Raw genomic sequence first — 24,598 nt, 5'->3', positions numbered from 1 at the left:
TTGGAAATGTGTAACTAGCGCTTCCTAGTGGCGAAATTTCGAAACAATTGGACTATTATCTGTAAGCCCTTGACCTACCAAACAACATTGTCGAAGACACCAACTTTGTAAGTGACCAGAGTTCTGAAATATATTAAATTTAAAATTTGCTTGATCTCTAGCGCCGCCTAGTGGTATATACAAAAGCATGCCAAGATTGATAAATTGCCTAAAACATTTTTAGCAAGTTGTTACCTTTTATAAGTACACCAAAACTATTCAAATTTTAATTACTTGTTCCTCAACGAGTTAGATTTAATTGGTACAAATTTGGTCTTCATTGATTAACTCTACACGAAATTAGAGCCCCTCTAGTAAAATACCTATTATTTGACTTCCGTTTATCAAATAACTGTACCTTAGGGTTAAGCGAACCGAATTAAATTTAATTTTGAAAGTTTATGATTAATGTATTGGTCTTCATGTACAGTTGGACTCGACTAAAGTATGCCCAAAGGAAAAGAAGTTGCAACTTCTTGAATACTTTTCAAAAAGTTCTAATTATTTGAATGTTTTTTTTTTTCAAATTTGCTACAACTTTGTAGAACATTTTGAAATTGTATAGAGAATAATTTATCAGCAGATTTTCGGATAAGCCACACTCGAGTGACCGTACTCATTTCACAATAATGCAAAAAAAAAAATGACAACTTGGCAGAAACATTTTTGTCTTCGTAAATACGACTCTAAACCCATTGTGCACTGAAAAGCCCGCATCCGGCAGTGTGCTGTTTACTAGTTGAAAATTCCAAGTAGACAATAGGACACGAAGCTCAGCAGCGAAGCGAAAGTTATTTTTAGAAACAACCCGGTTCAACTTCTCGGGTTTGAATAGCGGTGTTTGTGTGTAGTGGAACCTGTGGAACCGTGTAGCGCATCTTAGTACAACGAATAGATTATGATTTAACACATTTTCTGTATGTTTTTAATACATTAATTGGTAGAAAAGGCATATCTCAATTTTTGGTAGCCTTTCTTGTTTTGCGTGTATCTACAAATCATTCCATCAAATCTTTAATTAAAACCCTTCTCCATTGGACCCAGTGTTTGATCAAACACTGCCAGTCCCCCAAATATCGCGCTGAAGACTGAGATATTGACAAGAAAAAAAAAACTTGCTTTGAGGGTCTCTGTCAAAGTGCCAATACGAATCCAGGATCGCGATGGCCAAGACAAGAGGTTTGATGGTAACTACTTTATCGGCGGCTGGGAGGCGTTTAGTAGAGGACAAAGGGAGGTTGCAGGGAAGTTTCAGCGAGGTGCCAGATGATCTCCGGGGTGTATCAGATATTTTCAGCGAATTTTAGAAGAGGAGGATACCTGAAGGTCTCAAGGGCATTTCAAGGTGGTATCAGGGGGTTGGAGGAGAGTTCCAGAGAATCTTGGGGGTGTTTCAGGGATGTTTCAGAGAGTACCAGGAGAACTCAGGGACGGTTTAAAAGAGTACCCGAAACTTTCAGGAGATATGAGGAGGTTTCAGGGTAATCTCAATTTCAGGGGGTTCCATCTAGCCCATGGTATCTCAGGAGTGATTCAGAGCATCTCAGGGGCATATTAGGGGGCCTCAGGGTTGCTGCAAAGGGTCTCATGGGGTTCCAGGGACGTTATAGAGGATCTCAGAGGCGGTCCATCAGGTCTTCGGGGCGATTCAAGGGGTTCGGGATTCCATAGGGATTCAGGCGGTACCAGGATATCTCAGGGGTATTACAAGGGGGTCTTGCGGATTTCAGCGGATACCAGGAGGTGTCAGAGTCCCTTAAGAGGGTCTCAGAGTCATCTCATGGGGTTGTGTCTGTGCACTTCATGGGGTCTTAGGGACGCTTCTGGGGTCTCAGGAGGTTCCAGGAAACACCCCTGGCATCTCCCTGTATCTACCCCATAAAACTCTCTGAAACTTCCCTGTAATATCCTGTTTTTGTTCCGATTAATCGGTTTTTTTTTATCGACGTTGAAGCCCTACAAAATCGACCGAATCGATTTTTTACATTACATTTTTCTTTCGATTCAAAAATATCAACCTTTTTCCAGAATGCACTGTAAAATTTACCCATTAAAAAAATGTACATAAAGTTGAGGATCTATATAATCTAGGGTTAATAAATCAGTGCACACCTGTATATCTCAGGTTTCTTGGGCAATTCCTCTTAGAAGTCTAAGTGAATCTTACTCAGGATTCTGGAGGAGTCTTGCTTATCCTGCTTGTGGTCTAAGTAGGATTCTTGATCAGTCCATCTCTGGATCCCGAACATTTTTTTTTTTGAGAATCTCTCTCAAGATTCTAGCTGAATTTCTCTTAGTAATGTGGAAGTTCCCTCTCAGGGTTCTGGTGCAATCCGTCACAGGATTTAGGGAGAATTCATTTTGGGAATCTGAAGAAATTCCTCAGGATACTGGAAAAATTCCTCTACATTCTGAGAGAATCCATCTAAAAAACCTGGAGTAATCTCACGAGGATTGTAGGGGAATCCTTTATAGAATTTAGGGTGAATTCCTATTGGAAGATTCTTTCTCTCTTTTCTGGGATAAGGTCTATCCCCAAGCAACACACATGTTATATAAAAGTTACGACAGCGCAAGTTTTGGTTGTATAGAAATTTATTTTACATTATTTAAACACAATGTTGAAATTACGTCAAATAAACTTCTATACAACCAAAACTTGCGCTGCCGTAACTCTATTATAACATGTGTGTTGCTTGGGTCAGGATGCTGGAGTGATCATTTTCAGAATTTTGAAGGAATCTCTCACAAAGTTTTAAAGGAATCCTCATAGTTATGGAAGAGTTCCTTTAAAATTTTTGGATGAATTGTTCTCAGCAATATAGTATGGAAATCCCTATTAGTAATCTTGATTTTATTCTAAGGATTCTGCGTTAGATTCTTTTAAGATTCTGGGAGAATATCACTAAGTATTCTGTGGGTACTCTTCTGAAGATTCTCTGAAAGTTCGGCATTTTGCGGTTATCCCCGTCAGGTTTCTGGGGAAATTTCTCTCAAGATTCTGCGGAATTTGTCTCATGATTTTGGGGAAATCCTTGGGATTCTGGAGCTATCAAGATTCTAGGGCACTTTCTTTCAGAATTATTAATTATTTATGAATCTCTCACGAGATTCTGGGCAGAATTTTCTAGGTAAATTCGGATTTAAATGAAGTTCTCGCATATATTTTGTGGTTCCTTTTAGGATTCGGAAGAAATCCTTCTCAGCATTCTACGAGAATCCCAGTAGAATTCTGTTTTCTGTATTCTGGAGCAGTTCTCCCACGAATCCCTTACAAATTTCTGGGAGAGTCCCTCTTAGCAATCATGGAAAAGCCCTGACAAGATAATGAGAAGATTTTCTTGAGATTCTGGTGTAACAATTTAAAGTATTCTAGAGGAATCACTCTCAGATATCTGGGACAATCCCTTTCGAGAGTTTAGGGAAGTCCTTTCAATGATTCTGGAGGAATGTCTTTCAGGGATCTGCGGTAATTTTTCAAGGAATTTCCTCAGATATTTCTCAGAATTCCAGAGAATCCTTCTCAAGATGCTGAAGAAGTCCATTCATGAAGATTTCGTAATCCCTTTCAGGGAGAAACCTTATCAGATTTTCGGATATATCCTTAGTTTTCTAGATGCATTTCTCTTAAGAATCTGAAAGAACCTCTCTTATGATCCTTCTCAGGATTCTGGGGGGAATCACTCATAGAATTTTGGGGCATATCTTTAGGGATTCTGGCTGAATTATTCTCACCCTTTCTAAAGGATTCCACCCAGGATATTAGGGGAATTCAGGGAAAACAATTTAAAGGATTCTGGAGGAATTCTTCTCAGGGAATCCTATCTCCCAGATTTCTGAGAGAGTATAGCTCAGGTTCCTTCGGCAATCCTGTCCAGCAGTTTGAGGGAACTTTTCTCATGATTCTGGAGTAATTCTTTTTAGGGTCCTCAGCTACCCTTTTCAGAATTCTGGGTCATATTTTTTTTCAGTTTCTTGAGAAATCCAGCTTAGAATTCTGAAAATATTTTGTAAGAATCTTTCTTAGTATTCTAGATGTATTTATCTCAAGAATGTGGAAAACCCGCTCTTGGATTTCCTCACACTGTTTTGGAAGAATTCACTTCAGGATTCTGGAACATTTTGGTAGCATCCCATGGGAAAGCTTCTCTTAGGATTATGTGACAAGCTGTCACAGGATTCCTCTTGTGATTCTGAGACAATCCATCTCATTGATATGGAGTAATCTTTCTCATTCTAGGAAAATCCATAATTCAGATAGAATTCCTACCAAGAAATCGGAAAAGTCTTGCTTTCTTTTCTAGCTGATGACGCTCAAGACTCTGGTGTAATCATTCTCAGCAGACCGAAGACTCTCTTTAAAGATTCGATTCAACAATATTAAATTTCATATTTTTTTCAGAAAGCACTGTCTCAACATTTTATCCACATAAATTTTCAAATCAGTGTCGCGAAATGTTTGATGTGCAAACTCAACCATGAATTTGAACAACATGCAGAAAACGAATCATTTGAAGTTTTATAACCAACGTCGTCTGTTCCAATTCTTTTTACATTGCTTCCTGAGCTTCGCCAGATCAGAGTTCCACCAAGGGTCTCTTGTGGTCTTCACAGACCGCAGAGGGCAAGCTTCTTCAAAAGCTTCCATGATGAAGGCCATTGTAGTATCAACGGCATCATCTAAATCACTTGGATTGTCAATGGATGGTGAGTATCCATGATATTTGGCTGCAACCAAATCGGTAGAGATCCCAGTTGGTTGACCGGGGGTTCCTGAAACGCAATATTTGCGAAGTAACATTTAAATGTTCATTAAAGATGTAGCGATGGTTAGATAAAGATTCTTCATCTGACACATGCCAATTGGTCAGCTCGTGACTAATTCTGCAAGAGCAAAGCGTTATGTCTAACACTTCCTTCCTAGCAGAAACCATGAAGGTCGGTCGGTTGCCTATGTTAAGTAATCCAAGATCTGTACTACTTAAGTATTCCATCAAACTGGAGCCTCTCAAATTGATGTCTGAGGTGCCCCAGATTATATGGTGAGCATTAGCATCACTACCAACAATTAGCGGAAGGACTTTTGAAGTGCAGTATGCAATGACTTGCTTGAAAGAATCTGTAAGGGATGGTTCACCATGCGGTAAATAAATCGAACAATAAACGTATTTCCTGTTGAGGTTTCCAACAGATACATCGATTGTGATAGCACATACATCTCTAGTAGTTAGTTCAGAGATGAGTGTAGCAACGATTGCGTTGTTGACAAGCACACTTGCTCGAGGCATGACACGTGTGTTTGCCATTTCTGATGGTATGTAAAACTTCTTCTTGTCTTCCTGGCAGACCAAATGCAGTTGCTGGCCGACCAGCATCTGGACAGGAGTTAGAAAAAACTTGTTGAAGCGACCACAGCCTTGCTTGATCGATTCTCTGGTCTAACATTCGTCGGTGACCTTCCCCGAAATCTGCACCTGGTGACTTGGAAAGTAAACATGATCCTCAAGCGAAGAAAGCTCATATTTAGGTCACAATCTCATTAGCCTGCTTTCGATCACCTACGGTAATTTGCAGCTTACCTGTACAGCCTATCATGTCCTATCATGTCAATGGCGATAACCGAAGGAAATTTGCTCTATCAGATGTTACTGTTGACCTTATCGGTGTTCAAATGTTCACTTTTTGGGACGAAAGAAAAAGCAATGACCCGTCAAAGTAGAATTTAAGGCGGGGTGGCGTCAAAGTTGTTTTATTGTTGGTATCCCGTATGGATTGCTGCAGGAATATATACTGGCCTGCTCACGAGCCATGTTTATAAGTAGTATGAGAGGTAACGTTAAGTTACCATATCGATACCAAAGAACATTAATGTCATATCAATTTCCGAAAAGTCTCTTTCAAGCTAGGACGTATAAAACTCAGAGAAAGAATTTCAACATTAGAAATTGTTATGAATATTTACATCATAAAAATATACATTTTCAATAATTTATGGCAGCAGGATTCACCCATAAGCGTTTCCCGATACTGAAAAAGCATAAACACGTACATCAATCATCGGATCGCATATTACCATGACAAAAATTGCATAAATTTACCATACGACAAGTGACATCGAACCGAATTACCAGCCTCACACACATGGTGATGACAACCGAAACTGTGCATCACCAAAACCACCCGGCGGAAACAGAGAAAAAAAGCGAGAGGAACAGCATCATATATTCTCATTCATTATGACATCGCCCAGTGCCACAGTTTCATCACACAGCTAGTCAGTGTTGGCTTAGCTCCGGGCACCACCGTGAAACGTGGAACCGTGTCAAAGCTAGGTGTGAAAATGTGCAAACGGGCAGATGATTTTGAAGCTTGAATGTGAGTGACAGAGTTCCATGTCTCCCCTCCTTTTCTGAGTGGCGAATTTTGATAGATTTCCGTTGGAGAAATGCTTTGCGTTCAGACTCAAGTGTGAAGAAAAACTCAACAGCATAAAAAGATGATTAGTCTACGTTTCTGTAGGAGTTGTATTATTGTTAGAATATTGCTAACTTTAATAGAATGAATATGCACATTGAACAGCAAACACTCGTGATTGCCACGTGTACCTTCTAGCTTAATTAGTTTCTCAACCTGGTTTATCATTCTCAAAAACGACTTTGTTGTTGCTGATATTGGCATACTTTGAAGTAAAATAAGAAAAAAAAACTTATTCCATTTACGTTCAGAAACACTCTAACTAAACTGGAGACGCAATGCTGAATGAGTAAGTAGTTATCACCGCCAGATGCCCAAGTTTCGAAAACTCCCCGGAATCAGAAAGCTCATCTTGTGAAGGTGTTCAGGTCTGCAATGGTAACGCGCTCCTCAACGGTACGTGCGCTTAAATATTTCATCCTTTCATCCATCATAATCTCGATTTTCTTTTCTTCCAACACAAACTGGCCACCAGGATCCAGCCATCAAGATTGGTTGACTCCGCAAACTGTGCTGCCGCTTGGTTTCGCATTCGTTCATCCACCGAAACGTGCAATTTCGGTTGGTTTCATCGTATTTTTTCCCCGCGTTGAAGTGGCCGGTAAAAATAGCTGGCTCTCGACTGGAGTTGAGAACTGACTTTTAGCATGACTGACACAGAGAATGCCAGATGTGGTGGGTTGGTCGTGCGCCCAAGAGCCCTTTCTGACAACCGGGAAACTATTTCGCAGAACAGCTACTTCGTGACCGAGACCTTAGCTTAGGTCATGCCGTTAGTTTATCTGCTGGTGGAGAAAAGTGTGCGATGCTCTTTCATACAATCGAAAACAGGATGAAGTACCATCATTTTTCGATGAATACTTGAAAAGCTGTTTGGGAGTAGTTTGAGTCCAGTAGTTAGTTTAGTGTAATCGTACAGCAGACGATTGATGATTGGCAATGGTTGGTCAAATGATTGTTTTTCGTGTCATCATTAGTCCGTCTCCTTCCAGTTCTTATCACAGTTCCACTTGACATAATTGTTTTCTTCTTTTTATCCTTCTTCTTCCTCTCTTTTTTCTGCTAATTCTTCGGCTGTTCGGGTTCGTTTGGAAGTTGACCATCAATGTTAACTTCTTTTCCCGATCAGCCTAGATAGCTGTGTAGTGTCGGTAGCGGTTGTCTCAATTGGCTAAGAATAACACTACGGATCGCCTGATCCAGTGGTAAGAGTCCACTAAACAGGTGACCCCTAATTCATGGTGTTATGCTGCTTTTTGCTTACCGTGCCAAAGAATGAATGGTTAGGGGGGTCTAATAAAAACCTAACCACAAACGGAGCCTGTGGAGAGTTAGGGCGTCCTCCACAGTATTACGCCCTTACTGCGCTAACCGGAGCAATGGTGCAATGGACCTTGCGTTTCTCCGAGATAATCAGTTGCCCTTCTTAAGTCTCAAATTTGAGGCTAAAGAAGGGCGGGGTTATTCAAATGTTGTTAATTAGCTTACATTACTACCTATATGGGTTCCCTTAATGCGTTTTCGCCATTGGCGTTTTTCAATTGACACCGATTTGGTTCGTCGTTGATGTTTCCTTTTTGTGCTGTGATTGTGAAGAGTGTAATCCTGTCTAGTTTGGGTAGTGGCTACGTCAAGGAAACGTCAGATCAATTTTCAGTGTAAAAAGCGTATGTAGCCCAAGTGGATCTACTTCAAAAAAATCATTTTCGTAGGGTAACTTCTGTATAGGTTACCTTGTGAACCAGCTTTGCTTTTTTCATTATAGATGAAGTGTCGTGCCTCGAGCATGCTATATTTTAGAATAACGTTAACAGTATGTTTCAACCTTTCCTTATGGATGCCTTCAAGTAAGCTCTTGTTTTCAGCATCTTTTCGCTGATATTTGGCATCTGAAGTAGCTCAAACATTGATTTGAGAAGCTTCAGTTTGATGGAATACTTAGGTAGTACAGTTCATGGTTAACTTAACATAGAAGTGCACCTAACCCAACTCTGCATGAGCAGAATTTGTCATGAGTTGATTGATTGGCATGTGTCATATGAGGAATCTCCATTAAATTTTGACCTTCTTTGCACTTTTGAGTGTTCCTTCGCAAACTTTGCGTATTCAGGCGTCCCTGCTCAACAAACTAGGGAACCTAATTGGTTGCGATCACATTTTATGGATAACTCGCTTCCATTGCTACTCCAAGAGAGTTTCATTGTGGTTTTGTTATTACAACGCCCTTCATTGTGGTATACCATAGCTACTGCTTTGAAAGAAGCTTGTCCTCTACGGTCTGTGCGGACCGCAAGAGGTATGCCTGAATGGAACTCGGACCTGTTCAAGTTTTAAATATCTTCGGATAAATCAGTCTTTTGTAAAGCTACGAATCTTCGCTTCTACCCCGAGGATTGCAGCTATAGAATCGATTAAGTGGGCACTAAAAAGCTCTGCTTACTTCAAATCTCCTGGAGCAAATGGGGCTTTGTCCTATTTTTCTCCAGAGGGATTTGAGTTTTTCAAACATGTTTTGAACTCTTGTAATTTTCTACTGGGTATTTTCAAGGCGTGAAGTTACTCTGTAGTTTTATCCCGAAAGAATGAGTGCGTTGTAAAAAGAAGGAATAGGTTCCAGATTTATCTGGTTACCTCGTTCTTTCTGAAACGCATTGTCGATTATCACATCTGTGATGTTCGTCTGGCTAACATGCCTTTTCATGTGAACTCACATGCTTTCAAATTTGGGATGTCCACAGAGACTCTTTTACACAAGGTATACGTTTTCAAGAAAGTACTCGCTCAAACGTAGTTTTTGCTTGGGTGATTTCTTGAATATTGAGGATGCTTTCGATAACGTGCCTTTCAATGTCATATTGAAAGAGGCATGACGTCACAAGCTACCTCTAATGAGCTATAGGCTCTTTTTACGCTTATGCGTTTTACAGTGTCCTTTTCAGGGCACTGATTAACCCCGTTGTGATATGGGCTATGAGCTCTCGTTACGCTTAGGCGTTCATTCCCTCTTCTAGGGCACCCCTTCCTATTTCATCACCTTTCCCTTTCCCAATTGATTGATTGATTGATTTGTCTTTATTAGAGAGACTTTCAGCCCTTGGCTGGTTCGTCTCTAAAGCCCTTTCCCAATTCCCATCCCTTGTCCCATTCTCCCTCAGGTAAATGATGAAATAGGCTCATATGTATGGCGATGGCACAAATGTCCCAAATGGAGGATAACGTGCCTCTGGAGCCGGCCTTCTGATACCTGATACCTGATACCATCATTTTTCGATGAATACTTGAAAAGCTGTTTGGGAGTAGTTTGAGTCCAGTAGTTAGTTTAGTGTAATCGTACAGCAGACGATTGATGATTGGAAATGGTTGGTCAAATGATTGTTTTTCGTGTCATCATTAGTTCGTCTCCTTCCAGTTCTTATCACAGTTCCACTTGACATAATTGTTTTCTTCTTTTTATCCTTCTTCTTCCTCTCTTTTTTCTGCTAATTCTTCTTTTTATTCTTCTTGTTCTTCTTCTTCGTGTCGTTAGGCCATACCTTATTCTTCTTCTTTGTGTCGTTAGGTCATACCTCAACAGAAGAACTAGTCTAGTGTTTTTACCCTACTTATAGGTATTCCACTAACACGCCCAGGTTCATTATCATTGCCTCTGCTGCTGGCATTAAAGACGTTTGTTATGCTCGTTTTCTTTGCCGGGGTAACATATGATCTCTTCGGCTCCAAAGGGTGAAATTCGGAGTTGAAAATGACTGATAAAACTATGAAATGATCCAATTGTTCAACATATACAACAATAATACTTATTGCTCTCCTGGCCGGTAGTGTTCGAAAGACTGACTCCAAAATTAAATGACGATTAAAGAGGCCAGACAGATTCAAAGCAACATTTTCCTTAAATGAAACCACGAATTAAATGGAAGAAATTTAAAATTCAAATTGATCCTCGTACTCAATTGAGAATAGATATCATTTCACTAACAGCTATATAATACCCACGAACTAAACACCACGCTGCAGGGGATACTTCCACCACCATGCAGCCAGCGAAGTCCAAATTAACAATCTGTCACCGGAATTGAATTATTGCTTACTGGAAAGCTGACAGCTGGTTGTCACTGGATGAAGCTCTTCTCGCCGGTTTCCGGTTTTCTCGGTATCCATTTATCTCTAGCTCTCCCATCATCACAAGTAACCGCACACTGCGAATTAGGAAACCCAATCACGCTTCGCTTATCCCCAGATCTGTGCCGCCGCCACCGACCGGGATGTGATATGGCTGGCTACGTAGGGCATTTGGACATTGAAATGGGGGGAAGCGAATTTCCTCGCTTCTTTTGGAAGATTCTCTTGCACCGCGAAACGTGAAATTTGAAATTCGGTTTAGAATCAGTTTTATACTTCTGTTCGAGGGTTTGTTTAATTAGTAACAGAAAGTTTTCCAGGAGCGAATCCACTGATTCGTAGCTATTAATCATCACTGGACCGACATCTTCCCGAGCCCTTTAACTAATTGAGATTCGTTTTTTTTCCTCTTCTAACTTTCAGGCGGCAGCGGGGCCAAGCAGCAGGTCGTTGCGTACACGGAAAAGTCCCAGGATAAGCATGAATCGCGCCACATCCAGCTGGTGCGGGAGTACGGCTTCCACCCGCGGTCCAAAGTGCAGGTGGAGGATGGGGCCGTGCTGCCCCGCAAGTTCGAACCCTTTCCGGACGATATGTACGGGCGCCCGCTGGAGGAAATCGACAACTTCATCTATGAAGAGGTGAGTGCAGGGGTCTGGGAGGCTCTACCGATCTAATAATGTTTGTCGAAGCATATGGTTTTGCAGAAAAGCAATGAATAGGCAATGTAATCAAGTGGTTACTGCTGATGACAGGTTCGATATGGCGTAGAGATGAAGGAACGTTCATTGTAAGGAAATCATGCGTAACGATTTGCATGTCTGTGCTGTTCGGGCTTAATCATGCCTAGAGAATGAGTTCTTTCACTAATCATGATTATTCGTTTGGGTATAGGGTTGTTGGTACAATATTCTTCAGGAAGCAGAGCACTTTGACCACTTTTTGCAAAACAGAGAGTTATTACGAAATATCTGAGATATTCCTCCAGAAAATTGTCGAAGGATTTATTTAAAAATTATGCATGGATATCTACAGAAATTCATCGAACATCCCCATTTTTTTCAGAAATTTCTCCAACGCTAAAAAATCTACCAGGAAAATTTTAAGGAATTCTGCCAGGTATTAGAGATTTTTTTGAGAAAATCTTTTTTTTAGAATTATCTAAAGTTTTCTATTGGCTATCACAGATATTAATTTTGGAACTTTTTTTTATACATTTTTCCTTGGGTTTCTTTCGAAATGCTCCATAGATTGCCTTAGAAAATCCTGCAGGAGTTTCTTTTAACCTTCCAGGACGCGCGCCATCGAGCAACCGAAACTGCACCGCGCTCACGTTGTATACAACGAGCGAAGTTTTTTGGTGGTGTTGTACTTTTTACAACAGCGCGCGCGCTGAAGGGTTAAAATGTCTACCACGGATTTTTTATTTAGAGTTTTTTAGAATTTCTTCCATGGATTGCTTCACAGTTTCCTCTAGAATTTCATTCAAAGTTTTAGATCATCTCACCAAGAATTCCTCTAGAAAAGTTTTCATGGATAGCCACGTCAAGATTTTTTTTTCAGGAAATCATCTACAGATTCCTTCAGAAATGCTTTTAGCAATTATTTATGAATATCAAAGACTCCTCTAGAAATTTATCTAAGGATTTCTTTAGAAAATATTCAACAGATTCCTTCAGGAATTCTTTCAAAGATTACACTAGTTTACAGCATTTTTGAACTCGGTAAGCTGATGATCATTTTTGGTGTAGAATCATGCCCTGAGTTCGAAAACGCGAAAGAAAAAAAAATAGAGTAGAGCGGAATTTTTTTCGACTTTCTATACAAGGTTGATGATTTGAAATTGATTTTTGTTCTATTTTAAGGCAAAGTCGCTCACTTCAAACATCTCATTCTCCGTAATCAATGCTCCGATTGATCTGAAATTTTTACTGTAACTCGCCTACATATGATATGTCAAATAAACGTCGAAAGAGAATTTTTAAATATGTTTTTTTCTTATTGAAAAAAAAATACATTTATTCAATTTTTTTTGGGAATTTTGCTAAAATTTAAGAAGATTATCCCTAAAACTCGCCAATATCTTGAATTTCATCAATCTGACGCAAAACCTGTATTCAGATGATCGAATGGTATTGTCTTCAGCTTTCAATTTATGGAAAAAGATTTAAAATTGGTTGAACAAAACGCAATATATTTGAATTTTAGTAAATTACATATTTTGAAAAGTTGCAAAACTCGATATTGAGCTAAAACTCAAAAACTGTTCTACTTAAAAATTTTTGAAGGACGGTTTCGAAATCAGCACTAAATTGTGCATCAAAAATTTTGGTCGTTGACAGAAGTTTACGACTTTCGTTTTATTTTGTAAACTTGTGTTATTAAAAAAAATAACCAGGGATCGGAAGTTAACGCAAAAAAGTGCAAAATTATATCGTTCTCCAGGTCGAATTCACCCAGCTGTTTCGATTATTCTATGGCAGCACAGGCTTTAGAGCTAGGGACTATCATCAAGGATTTGGGTATTATGATCGACAGTAAAGCACACTTCTACGAGCACATCAGTACTACAACATCGAAGGCCTTCGCATTACTAAGGATATCTACGTAGGATCACTACATCTTTCGATGATATTTATATTCTCAAATCACTAGACTGTGCCATTGTTCGTAGTGTGTTGGAGTATGCAGTGCAAGTCTTGGCACCATATCATCGGGTTCAGGTTGATCGAATCGAGTGAGCACAACGATCTTTCATTCGCTACGCTTTGAGAAGGCTACCCTGAAACGACCGAGTTAGGCTTCTGCCTTATGGAAACAACTGCAAGCTCATAGGGCTCAGTACTCTGAGCTTCAGGAGGAATTTTTGGAAACTCTATTCTGTTTCGACCTAATCACGAATCGGATCAACTGCAACAACCTACTGCAGCAACTGAACTTCTATGCTCCCAGTAGAACTCTACGTCACCGTGCTTTGCTTCACATTCCATTCCATCGTACAGCGTTTGGTAGCAATAGCCCTCTGATCTCGTGCTGCCGACTTTTCAACAACGCGACCACTTCTTTTGATTTTAATATTTCCAAGACAACTTTTAAACATAGGTTAAGGACATTAGAATAAGATACAGTCTGTGCAACCCATTGAATGTTGAAGGCGGTGAATAAATAAATAAATAAAAAATAAATAGATTATTTTATAAATTTTCCAAGAGCTTTCCATCAAAAATGTTCAATGTGATTTCTCCACAAGTTTGTGAAAGTAAATCTTCTATGAATTTCTTCCAAAATTTTTTCATGGATTGCTTGTGAAATCACTTCAAAAATCTGGTCCTCTAATCCACCAAAGTTTCTATTAGAAACACTATCAGCGATTTTTTTTTTCCAAAAATTTCTAAAGGGATTTTTCAAAGAAATTTGTCTAGGGCTTTCTGCAATGAAGCTCATGAATTCCACCTGAAATTTCTCCAAGAATTTATTTGAGACAGATCTATATGGGTTCCTTTGGAAACTCCACCAGTAATTACTTTATAATTTTTTCTAGGGTTTCGTTAAAACATAATCGAAAAATTTCGATACCTCTAAAATTTTATGTAGGGATTCTTTTAGCAACTCTTTTTCAAGATTCACCAAAAAAATCTTCAAGTGGTTTCTTCGTTTTTTTATCAAATATTTCTTGAGAAATTCATTCAGGTGTTTCTTTAGAACGTCCACTAGAGGTTTGTTCTGGAAATGCTTCAGGGATCCCATCTTATTTCCTCTCCTTTGTTGGATAACCAAGCTATTGCGTCCAATAAGCTTTCCATTCCATTGGAAATTCCCACATGAAATGTCTAGGAATTTCTTCAGCGATTCATCCAAAAAATCTTGCAAGAATTCCTCTAGAGAAACTTGCATCACTTCTTTCAATCATTCAGGCGGGAATTCCCCCAGAGATTGCTGCAGGAGTTCATACTGAGATTTCTTTAGGAGTTCCTTCAAATATTTCTCTATATGATATGTCATGCCTTTATCCAGCATTTTTCTAAGGATAATTCCAATAAATACTCCAAGAATTGAAATAAACATGGGAATTTCTACGGGACTTACTATAGAAATATCATTTTTTTCTGTGACTCTTTGTAGACTTTTACTATGTGTTTTTCCATAAGATTTTTTTTCCAGAAATTCGTCTACAGATTTCTTCTGGAATACTTTCAGATTTGTCCTGAAATTTTCCCAAAAATCCTCAAATTTTTTTTAGAAACTCCACCAAGAGGTATTCGTAAGGAAATTCTAAAAATATCCCCTGAAACCCCAGCAAAGAATTGCTTCAAAAGTTCTTCCATAGAGTTTTTTTTTCAAAAATTCTGCTAAACATTTCTTAGCAATTCCTACAGGGATTACTCCGGAAATTCTTCCCATGGTTTCTCTAAGAATTCTTTGAGAAACTTCTCCAGTTGTTCCTTAAAAAATCCTACATATTTTTTAGAAATTGCTCTTGCGGTTTTATCAGAAATATCTCCTAAAATTTCTTCAGAGATCATCATGGAGATCCCTGTAGAATTTATTCAGATATTTTCTGAAGGCTTATTCAGGATATCTTCCAAAAAAACACAATAATTATTGTTTAATTTTGTAACGAATCCTTGCCGGACTTTATAAGAAATTCCTGGAGGATTTTCTCAATAAATCCCTCAAAAACTCATTAAAACATTTGGGAACTCATAGAAGAAATTCTTGATTTTTTTTCAGAGGATTCCGGAGTAATTTCTGAAATAATTGCTACAGTAATATCTGAAAGAAAGTCAAGGTAAAAAGCTAGGAGAACACCAAAAGAATTACCTAACGGGTAGAGCTTGAGAACCTTCTGCAGGTATTGAAAGATTTTTTTAATAAAAAAAATCCGTAAAATATGCTAAGGAATAGATTCTGGAGTAATTTCTACAGAAACTGTTATTCTTGAGACAAAATAAATCTGAAAGAATGCTTCAACGAAGGTCTGAATCAATCTAAAGCAATGCTTGGAAGAATACCTGAAGGAACTATTAGGGAATCGTCCGGAGCATCTTTTAGAAGGATCTCATGTGAATTTTCTTGAAGAATACACGAGAAAATCCACGAATAAATGGAGTAATACGTGAAGGAACCTCTGGAGAAATTCATGAGAAAAGCATGGTTTTTAAACCTCTGGAGAAATTTTCTAGAAGTTTTTTTTATAGGAAAAACAAATTTTAAACTATTTCTGGAGGATTTTCTTCCCGAAACACAGGACCCCAAACTTGAGCATTTTGTATGAAAAACAGCTTTTGATTACTAACTTTTGTCACCTACTGCTATTTAAACTTTTTATTTTCAGTAACATTACGCTGAGAGTGTTTTGTTTTGATTTCCGGTTGGCATCATTTCGTGAGGGAGAATGTATAAATGTCGATGTACTTTTTTTTTCTAATATTCGTTTTGATATTCTGGTGCTATTTGTAATATATTTTTATTATATTTACTCACAACATTGCCGTTTAATAAAGAAAGAGAGAAATAATTCAAAAAATATCGTCAAACTCCTGAGCAACTCGAAGAAAGCAGTAAAGAAATTTCAGAAAGAATCCCGTCAGAAATCCGTAAAGGAATGCCGGAAGTAATTATTCAAAGAATGTCCCATGAATTTCGAGAGAAAACATTAAATTAAAATACCCCGGGAGAAATCACAGAAGGATTTGCTGAAGGAATTCCGGAAGGATTTGACGAAAAATCCCCAATTAAATGTCGGGTAAAATCAATAAAGGAGTGATGAATTGAATCGCTGGAGAAATCTGTGTAGGAATTTCAAAAAGAATTCTTGAAAAACCTTGTGAATGACCCTTGCGAGAAATCCCTAAAAAAAATCTTAAACAGAGATTCCTTGTAGAAAATCCAAGAAGAAATCCCTAATAGAAAACCGGAAGGATGAATCGAGAATACCTTGAAAGATACCCGTAAAGAATATCGGGGGAAATTGATGAAAGAATCTTGGAAAAAAAAAATGCCGGAAGGAATCCGTGAAACAATATCGGGAAGAATCAATGAAGAAATGCCGGGAGGCATCGCTGAAGAATTTCCATGAGGAATCCTTTATTGAGCTCAGCAGAAACTAAATAGTAGAAAAACTCCAGGAGAAATATCTGAATAAAACCTCTGAGAAATCAATGGAGAAACCTAGGGTGAAATCCCTGACATAACCGCATGAGGAATTTCTTTGGAAATACTGGGAGGAACCCCTGGAAGAATGCCAGACCCAGATGAATACTAAAAAAATCCCAGGGTAGGGAGAATCATGAGTTGAATACCGAGTAGAAATTTTAAGTGATATCTTAGGATGAACCCCAACAGGATTCTGCCGATAACGACAGAAATGTAGGTGAGTTGGCCATACTCTATGCATGGGCGGTAATGAAATCTGCAAGGAAAGCTTACATCCAGCATAAAGTTCATCACCCTTCCCTCTCAAACAGCAGCAGGTGATAGCAATTTTTTGAATGCTGTTTTCATAGGGAAACGTTTCCGTATGAAAACAAATCTATCCTCTCTCGGAATTAAAAAAAGAATGGCGATCAGACAGCCTCATGGCTCATGGCAGCGCAGCCTCAACAAATGGACGAAAGAACTCGATAGATATTTGATTGGTAGGTAATTGCCCAGTATGGAGGATCTCTAAATCATCTCTGTTCCGGACTGAATGTAAGCCAGTAGGTAGGCATGGATATCAACAATCAAGAGTCTCCATTTGATTTGAAAACTTGTTAAAAAGCTATGGTAGACGACGAATCACTAGAAAAATGTTAAATTCTAGCAAGAAAGAGTAACAAATGGCAATTTACATAGAGAATTCAAAGGAATTTGCTGAATTGACATGGGTTGACCTCCTAAGCTTCTAGTACAATTTTTTACGCAAACACACACGGTGGTGAATCATTGATCGGACAAACGTCGATTTTCTTATAAAATGCTCAACTTTCAAATGCTGTAGCTCTGGTTTTTTTAATGGATTGAGCTCACGGAACTACAAATATGCTACCCCTTTAATTTGCACGTGTATCGCTGTACGATCATTTTTGCTCATTTTGGTTATCTTGTCCTGTGTACGAGATCATTTTGTACTTTGGATAATGTCTTAAAATTTGAGGTACATCCATCAAAGCAAATTAGAGTTATATTATCTCAAAACTGATCCTTTTGACTGGAAATGAGCCTATTATGCACCACTGTACAGTGTATTTTGACACCGTTCGCTATGGGTACAAGTTTAATCACGTCCCTTTATATCGGCTTCCTCGAGTATTTGAAGCTCTTGATAATCAACTTGCTCTTACTCGAAATAGTCCATATTGTTTACCGTACAAACAAATGTAATATCCTACACATTTTTTGTCACCTACCTACTCCCCCAAAAAAGACTACCACTATTATTAGGCGAACCGCAATTCATTGACCCACCGACGACCGGGGCAGCATAAAGTCAATTCAGTCAACGGAACCCGTTATCCATAAATCATCGTACAGCCCCTGGCGGAATTGTTTTGTGACGTAAGTCCAAAATAGAAATTATGTGCCTGGCCTAGCACCAGCAGCATAAACATCAACCTCGACGACAACTACAAAGCCGTGGTTGTTTTATTTCACCCAGAAGGGGGTGGTGATGATGGTGGTGGGCGAGGGCTTGATCCAGGAAGGTGCCGTTTGAAATGATTAATTGGAAAGTTTCGTATCCCCTACAGGCCCCCGGCGGTAATTATTCTTTCGGTGCCATTTAGGGGCACGCATTACTCAACAATAATGGGGAATGCTTGCCCTCCTAGGCCACGACGGTAGATTTGTTATCCGCGTTTTTTTTTTTGTTTGACCAGTGATCATAATTAGCACAAAAGCTGGGCAGCCCTTTTTGGGGATTCTTAATTCAATACTATCAGACCTGTTGTGAAACCAAAACAACTGTCAGTTAGGAGTTAGGATGGCTCTTCGGTCTCTGAGATAAACTTGAAACCGTTATTTAATGTGCTGCGTGCGTGCGTTTAGTTCCGTTCTACATTATTATTATCTTTATTAACGAGATTTTCAGCCCAGGGCTACCGTTCTACATTAGACCATTTCCGGCGGGGCACCTGGAACCGGTTTCGGTACACTATTGGTTTTCCAAAGTATGGTCTATAATTTTTTTTTTCTTGTTAACCGTTCATCAGGTTACCTAAAAAGTCATTTAATGTGTCGCATTTAGGGACCTGGCTCTCCTTTATATTTGACCACTTCCTGTGGGGCATCCGTAATCGGTTGCGGAACACTACCGGTTGTCTCAAATATGGCTGGACACTTTTTTTTGCCAAATCAAGATACCTAAAAATCTGCGATTTGATGTGTCGCATGCATGGGTTTGGTTTACTTTTATATTTGGCCATTTCCGGCGGAACACCCCGAATCGATTCCGGTTCAGATATGTTCTGAGAATATTTTCCTGCTTACTGTTCATCAGGATATCAAAAAAGCCACTGTTTGATATGTCGCATGGATAGGTTTGGGTAACTTTTATACTTGGCCACCTCGGATGGGACATCTGGAACCGGTAGTGTTGCGGGTTCCGATAGGTCTAAGAATGTTTTCCTGCTTACTGTTCATCAGGTTATCGAAAAAGACGCGGTTTGGTATGTCGCATGCATGATTTTAGTTCACTTTCATATTTGGTTACTTCCGGCGGGACACCCGGAACCGGTTCCGGGACAGTACCGGTTCTGATATGATCTGAGACCATTTTTCTGCTTACCGTTCATCAAGTTCACGAAAATGCCGTAGTTTGATGTGTCGCATGGATGGGTTTGTAGCGTTTTTATATCTGGCCCCTTTTTAGGGTACCGGTCCGGAAAAGTTCAATGAAAGTTTTTTCTGGACCTCTTTTCTTCTTTAATGTCGTTTTGAAGATAAGTCAAAAGCTTGTGCATGTACTTTCAAGTTTATAAACAATACATGAGTAACTTTTTAGAGAATTAAGTTCAACGAAACCAAAATTGAACCAAACTTGGATACCTGAGTTCGTTCTTCAAGTGGAATCCGAACTTTTGGTTGCTTGGGTATGTTGTCTACATTCAATTTAGTTATTTTTCTGTACACGTTCAATCGCAAAAATAAACATCATGTCTTTACTCAGACCTTTCCATATCGGAGTCACGTTTCAAAGATTCTCGTTTATTGTCTCCCAGTACACAGTGCCATTTTATTTATCAACGTTTCGTGTCCTACGAACGCCCCAAAACGACACCGAAATACAAACCTCACGCACGGTCATTTTAGGCATAAATTATCAATGAACAATAGGCAAAGCAGTTAGAAAGACCAATACCAAAACGCGTACCAGACAACGCGTGGCCCGGAAAAATTGCGCTCGACCAACCAACCCCAGCCGATAAAATAGCAATTTGCCATCGATTCAATGAATCGCAGGCAAAAAAACACTGAAATTGCTTTTCCTTTCTTCCGCTTGGATCTCGCGAGCTGTTGTCTGGCAAAGCTTACAATCACTGCTTAACCCGCAAGGACGTCGCGTCGTCTTCCAACATTCGTCCTATCCCCTCACTCAGCTGACATGACGCGTTGTTGATGTTGTTGGGCGCCATTAGTGAAAAAGAGCAATGATGGTTGCTAAATTTGGAAGTTAAATTAATTTTACGCATTTTGCTGTTCCTGGCCATCAAACAAAGCACGTCAGAAACAGAGGCGAGACCCTCTTCGACTGATGACTGAAAACAGAACACCCAGAACACCCGTCACTTGCCATCAACGTGACCGGGAAAAGGGGTTCAGCAAAATGTGAGAAACCGTTGCGTGTTGGTTGTGCCCCGTGGGAAAATCGATAGCTGAGCGTTTCGCCATCGCCTGCCTTCGTCCTTACTCACTTGTTTGCGTTTCCGCAATCGACGTCGACGCGAAGGCATGTGGTGTGAGGGACGGAGAATTCGTCTCACGACCAGCGAGCAGCTCGGTGAATTCGACAGCCATACCCGTGCTAACTGGCTGGGGGCACGACAAAATCGAAGACGAAGTTATTATTGGGGGATTTTCCCGGACTTTGCGAAAACATAAATGCCTAAGCTTCGGAGATTTTGAGCGAGTGCTGTGCTGGAGATCGTTAGCAGTTAATGGAAGGATTGGTGGTGAAAATTTGATTGATACGTGTATGAGACGATAAGGAACAGTGCTTCAAAGCGTCCCGTCAAGAAAAAAATGGTTGCTTCAATGCTCCAGTAGGGTGGAAGGCAAAATTTGGACATGTATGTAATTTGGGCATACACGGTCTCGTACAGAGGGTCAGAAGGCCGGCTCCAGAGGCACGTTATCCTCCATTTGGGACATTTGTGCCATCTCGTACAGAGGGTGGCCAAAATGTTTGGGATAGGCAACTTTTTTTCCTCTCACAAAAAAGTTCAACATGCTGTAACTTTTCATAGAGTGCATTAAATATTTTCAAATTTTGACTGTTTGTCAACCTATTATATGTGCATCATTGGTACAAACTTGGGAGCGATTGGTTAATCTTTAGCGAAGCTAGAACCGTTGTTGTAAAACAGTATTTTTTGGACCACCAATTTTTCAACTGTCATATCTTCGAAACCAGTGAACCGAGTTGAATGAAATTTTGAACGTTTATCAACAATATATTGATACTTGATGCAACATTATAAAATGTAATATTTTCTTACAGCGAATAAAGTTATACTGGTTTCGCATTTTCACCCATATACAGAAAAATAAGCCAAATTTACAATACCACACAAAAATTACTAAATGTGTTCTTCCTTCAATCCAGAAAGGCTCTAATATATCTAAATAGAGCTATCTTGAGAACAAGAGCAGAATATCTCTGGATATCAAAACTAAAATTTAATGACATTGATGTAAAAAAATACATTTTTTCGAAAAAGATCCAAAAACTGTCAATCCATGATAACTTTTTTTAAACGTTTAAAAAGTACCCATGTTTTAATAACTGGTGAAGCATTAATATATTGTTGATAAACGTTCAAAATTTTATTTAATTCGGTTCACTGGTATCTGAGATATTAAAGTTCAAAAATAAGCTCTCTGAAAAATAGTGTTTTACGTAAACGGTTCTAACTTCACGAAAGATTGACTAATCGAGGTCAAATTTGTACCAATGATGCACACACATATAATAGGATGACAAACAGTCAAAATTTGAGAATTTTTCAGGCACTCTATCAATCAGACGCTTTTCTACTGGCTTACGATAAAACACGCTTATCAATCAAAATTATCGAAAATGGGGATGGGGCACTGAAACCCCCCAAATGCGGTGCTATGCAAGAGGACATACACTTCACAGTTCAAAACAATATGCATCTTAAAATCGACGAATTAATAATTAGGGGACCAGATGCATAGGGGTGTAAGTAACCATTTTGTCGATTTTGAGCTGAGCGTAAAAAAAAATCTCCCGATTTCAAGCTTTTAGGAGCTTCTTTAAGATTATTTTTAAGATGATTGGAAAAATTACAAAAAATCGGAGAAACTTGACTCCATTTCAAAACTCCATACATTTTGTGTGGGATGAAAAATAGTGATGAAAAACTTTTAATCTAATTCTCGAAGGTGGCTTTTTGTCACTTACTCCCTTTGCTTCAAACCCCCTCAATTGTAAGAATTTTGAAAACCTTATCGCAATTTTATAATTATTTATTATCCAGAACACTTAAAAAAAATGGTGTCCATAATATATAAGGAAGCGTCCATAAATTACGTCATGCAAAAAATGCCTATTTTCAACTCCCCTTCCCTTCCTTCCATGTCACACTTTTGGTATGAGACCACTGAAATTTTTGTATGGGTTGTCACACTTTACTAACCCTCTCCCTCCCCCCTAACAGCGTGAAGTAATTTATGGACGTTACTTTATTTATGTAAAGAGTTGCAAAAGTTGATTTTTTCAGCACGAGTCGTACATTTATCCAACGAGGCTTGCCTCTAACTCAGGAACGAAAAAAAAATGCATTCCAAAAATTTCAGCAATCAAAGCTTATGAAATAACCCCCTCAAACATATTTTTTCGAAAATTTTCCGCGAGTTCGGACATAGTTTTTCCGGCTTTTCTTTATGAATTTTCTCAACGGTGGAAGATTTTGTGAAAATCTTTTTTGAATTAATATTTTTGGAATTCCTGAGAAAATTTGCTTTCATTTTCATTAAAAAACTTTGTTTCTACGATGCTCAATTCTTTAGTTATTTAGTTATATTCATAGTAAGTAGTATCAGGGGAAAACAAAAAAATGTCACCTGAGTTTTCCGGGAAAACAGGCGACCCTGAATTTTTCGGCTAAAACCTCAAAAAATCATATCTCAAAAACTAAAAAACATACATCTCTGATTTTTTGATATATTACGCCAAATTTCCTGAATTTTCTGATAAAAATATAAAACCAGGGTACCTCTTTGGTCCCGAGACCATGAAAACGTGAAAAAACTAATATATTTGCATATTTTATAGTACTCTTTACATTTTAGCCCCTTTAACGTATTTTTCCGGAAAACTACAATTCAATAGCTTTCAAACAAAAAACAAGAAGTTTAAAATCGGTCAACTGGTTCAAAAGTTACGATTTTTTGAAAATTTTTAGTTTTGAAAAACCTTAATTTTTTGGACCACCCTATATGAAAATTGGTCACCCAATGACGTAATAAAAAAATACGGGTCTAATTATTTCCGAAGAACTACAAGCCCACCAAGTTTCACGACAATCGGAGATGCACTATATCGTTTTTCTATGGAATGGCTGTATATACAGCCGCAACTCCGATTGTCGGGAAACTTATTTTTTGAAAACCGTATTTTTTATTTCGTCACCCTAAGTTTTCAGACAGAATGGTCCTAACAATCTAAAAACCTTGATTATTTTTTTTAAATCATAACTTTTGAACCAGTTGACCGATTTCAAACTTCTTTTTTTGTTCGAAAGCTATTGTAGTTAATTGCAGTTTTAAAGAAAAAAACATTGAAGGTGCCAAATTGCGTTCAGAAGCAAAAAATATGCAATACAGTAAGGACCCGATTTTGTCAGCCCCATTTTGAGACAATCTTTTTGCTCTCGTTATCTTACGCTTCAACTTTAACCAATTAATTTATGTTTATCATCAAACTACAGCTTAAATACAGAACATAGAGGTATAAATAGATTGAAAAACTATTCAGGTGTTTGGGGAGAGCAAAAACTGTGTTCTGAAAAGGGGCAGACAAAATCGGGTCACTAATGTATTATAAGTTTCACGTTTTTACATCCCAACAAACATTAATGCTGTACAACAGTTGAATAAGCCGCTCTTAAGCTTGATTTTGAAATTATTGGCTGAATAAGCTATTATGTTGTTTAATTTTGAGATATGTGATTTTTTTGAAAATAAAAGGCCAATTTTGCCCATTCAAATCTTTTTGTTTATTTGGTTATATTTTGAGCCCTTAAAGAACTATGGATACCAAAAACATCAGGATACACTTAAAAAGCATTAAAAGGAATATTTTTCTGGGAATTTGCAATAGCAGGCAATTTTAGAGCTGCTGATATCAAAATATATGGCTCTCTTTATTAAAAAAAAATCATATCTCAAACGCAAACAAACATACATTTCTGAGTTTTTGATATATTACGTCAAATTTTATGAATTTTGTGATGAAAAAATAAAACCAGGGTACCCCTTTGGCCCCGAGACAACAAAAGCGTGAGAAAAATGAAGTAAGGCCGATGCAAATATTATGTTTCTTTTATGTCCGAAACCTCTCATCGTTTACGAGGGGGGAGGGGGGGTCAAAAAATAATAAAGAACAAAAAAGTTAAATTGAAAAATTAAAAATTACATCCACTATTGAAAAAATATTTTTCGACTATTGAAAAATTGTTGCTTGAAAACATTGTTTCTATTGAAGATGGAGTCATGAGCCACCATGTTTTTTTTCGCCCCT

The 24,598-nt window shown here is 38.5% G+C and overlaps 1 protein-coding gene across 1 annotated transcript in view; it reads left to right on the top strand.

Annotated features, from left to right (window-relative positions):
- The window catches only part of LOC109426789 (sodium channel protein 60E), an 820,640-nt gene that overhangs the window by 281,480 nt on the left and 514,562 nt on the right, over positions 1–24,598 (top strand). Inside the window, exon 4 of the mRNA XM_062853525.1 lies at positions 11,056–11,273. Coding sequence (XP_062709509.1) covers positions 11,056–11,273 — 218 coding nt within the window. The remainder of the gene's footprint in view (positions 1–11,055; positions 11,274–24,598) is intronic.

The sequence above is a fragment of the Aedes albopictus genome, chromosome 2 (assembly GCF_035046485.1).
Source record: "Aedes albopictus strain Foshan chromosome 2, AalbF5, whole genome shotgun sequence".
Lineage (NCBI taxonomy): Eukaryota > Metazoa > Arthropoda > Insecta > Diptera > Culicidae > Aedes > Aedes albopictus.
This window is presented reverse-complemented; position numbering and strand designations above follow the sequence as displayed.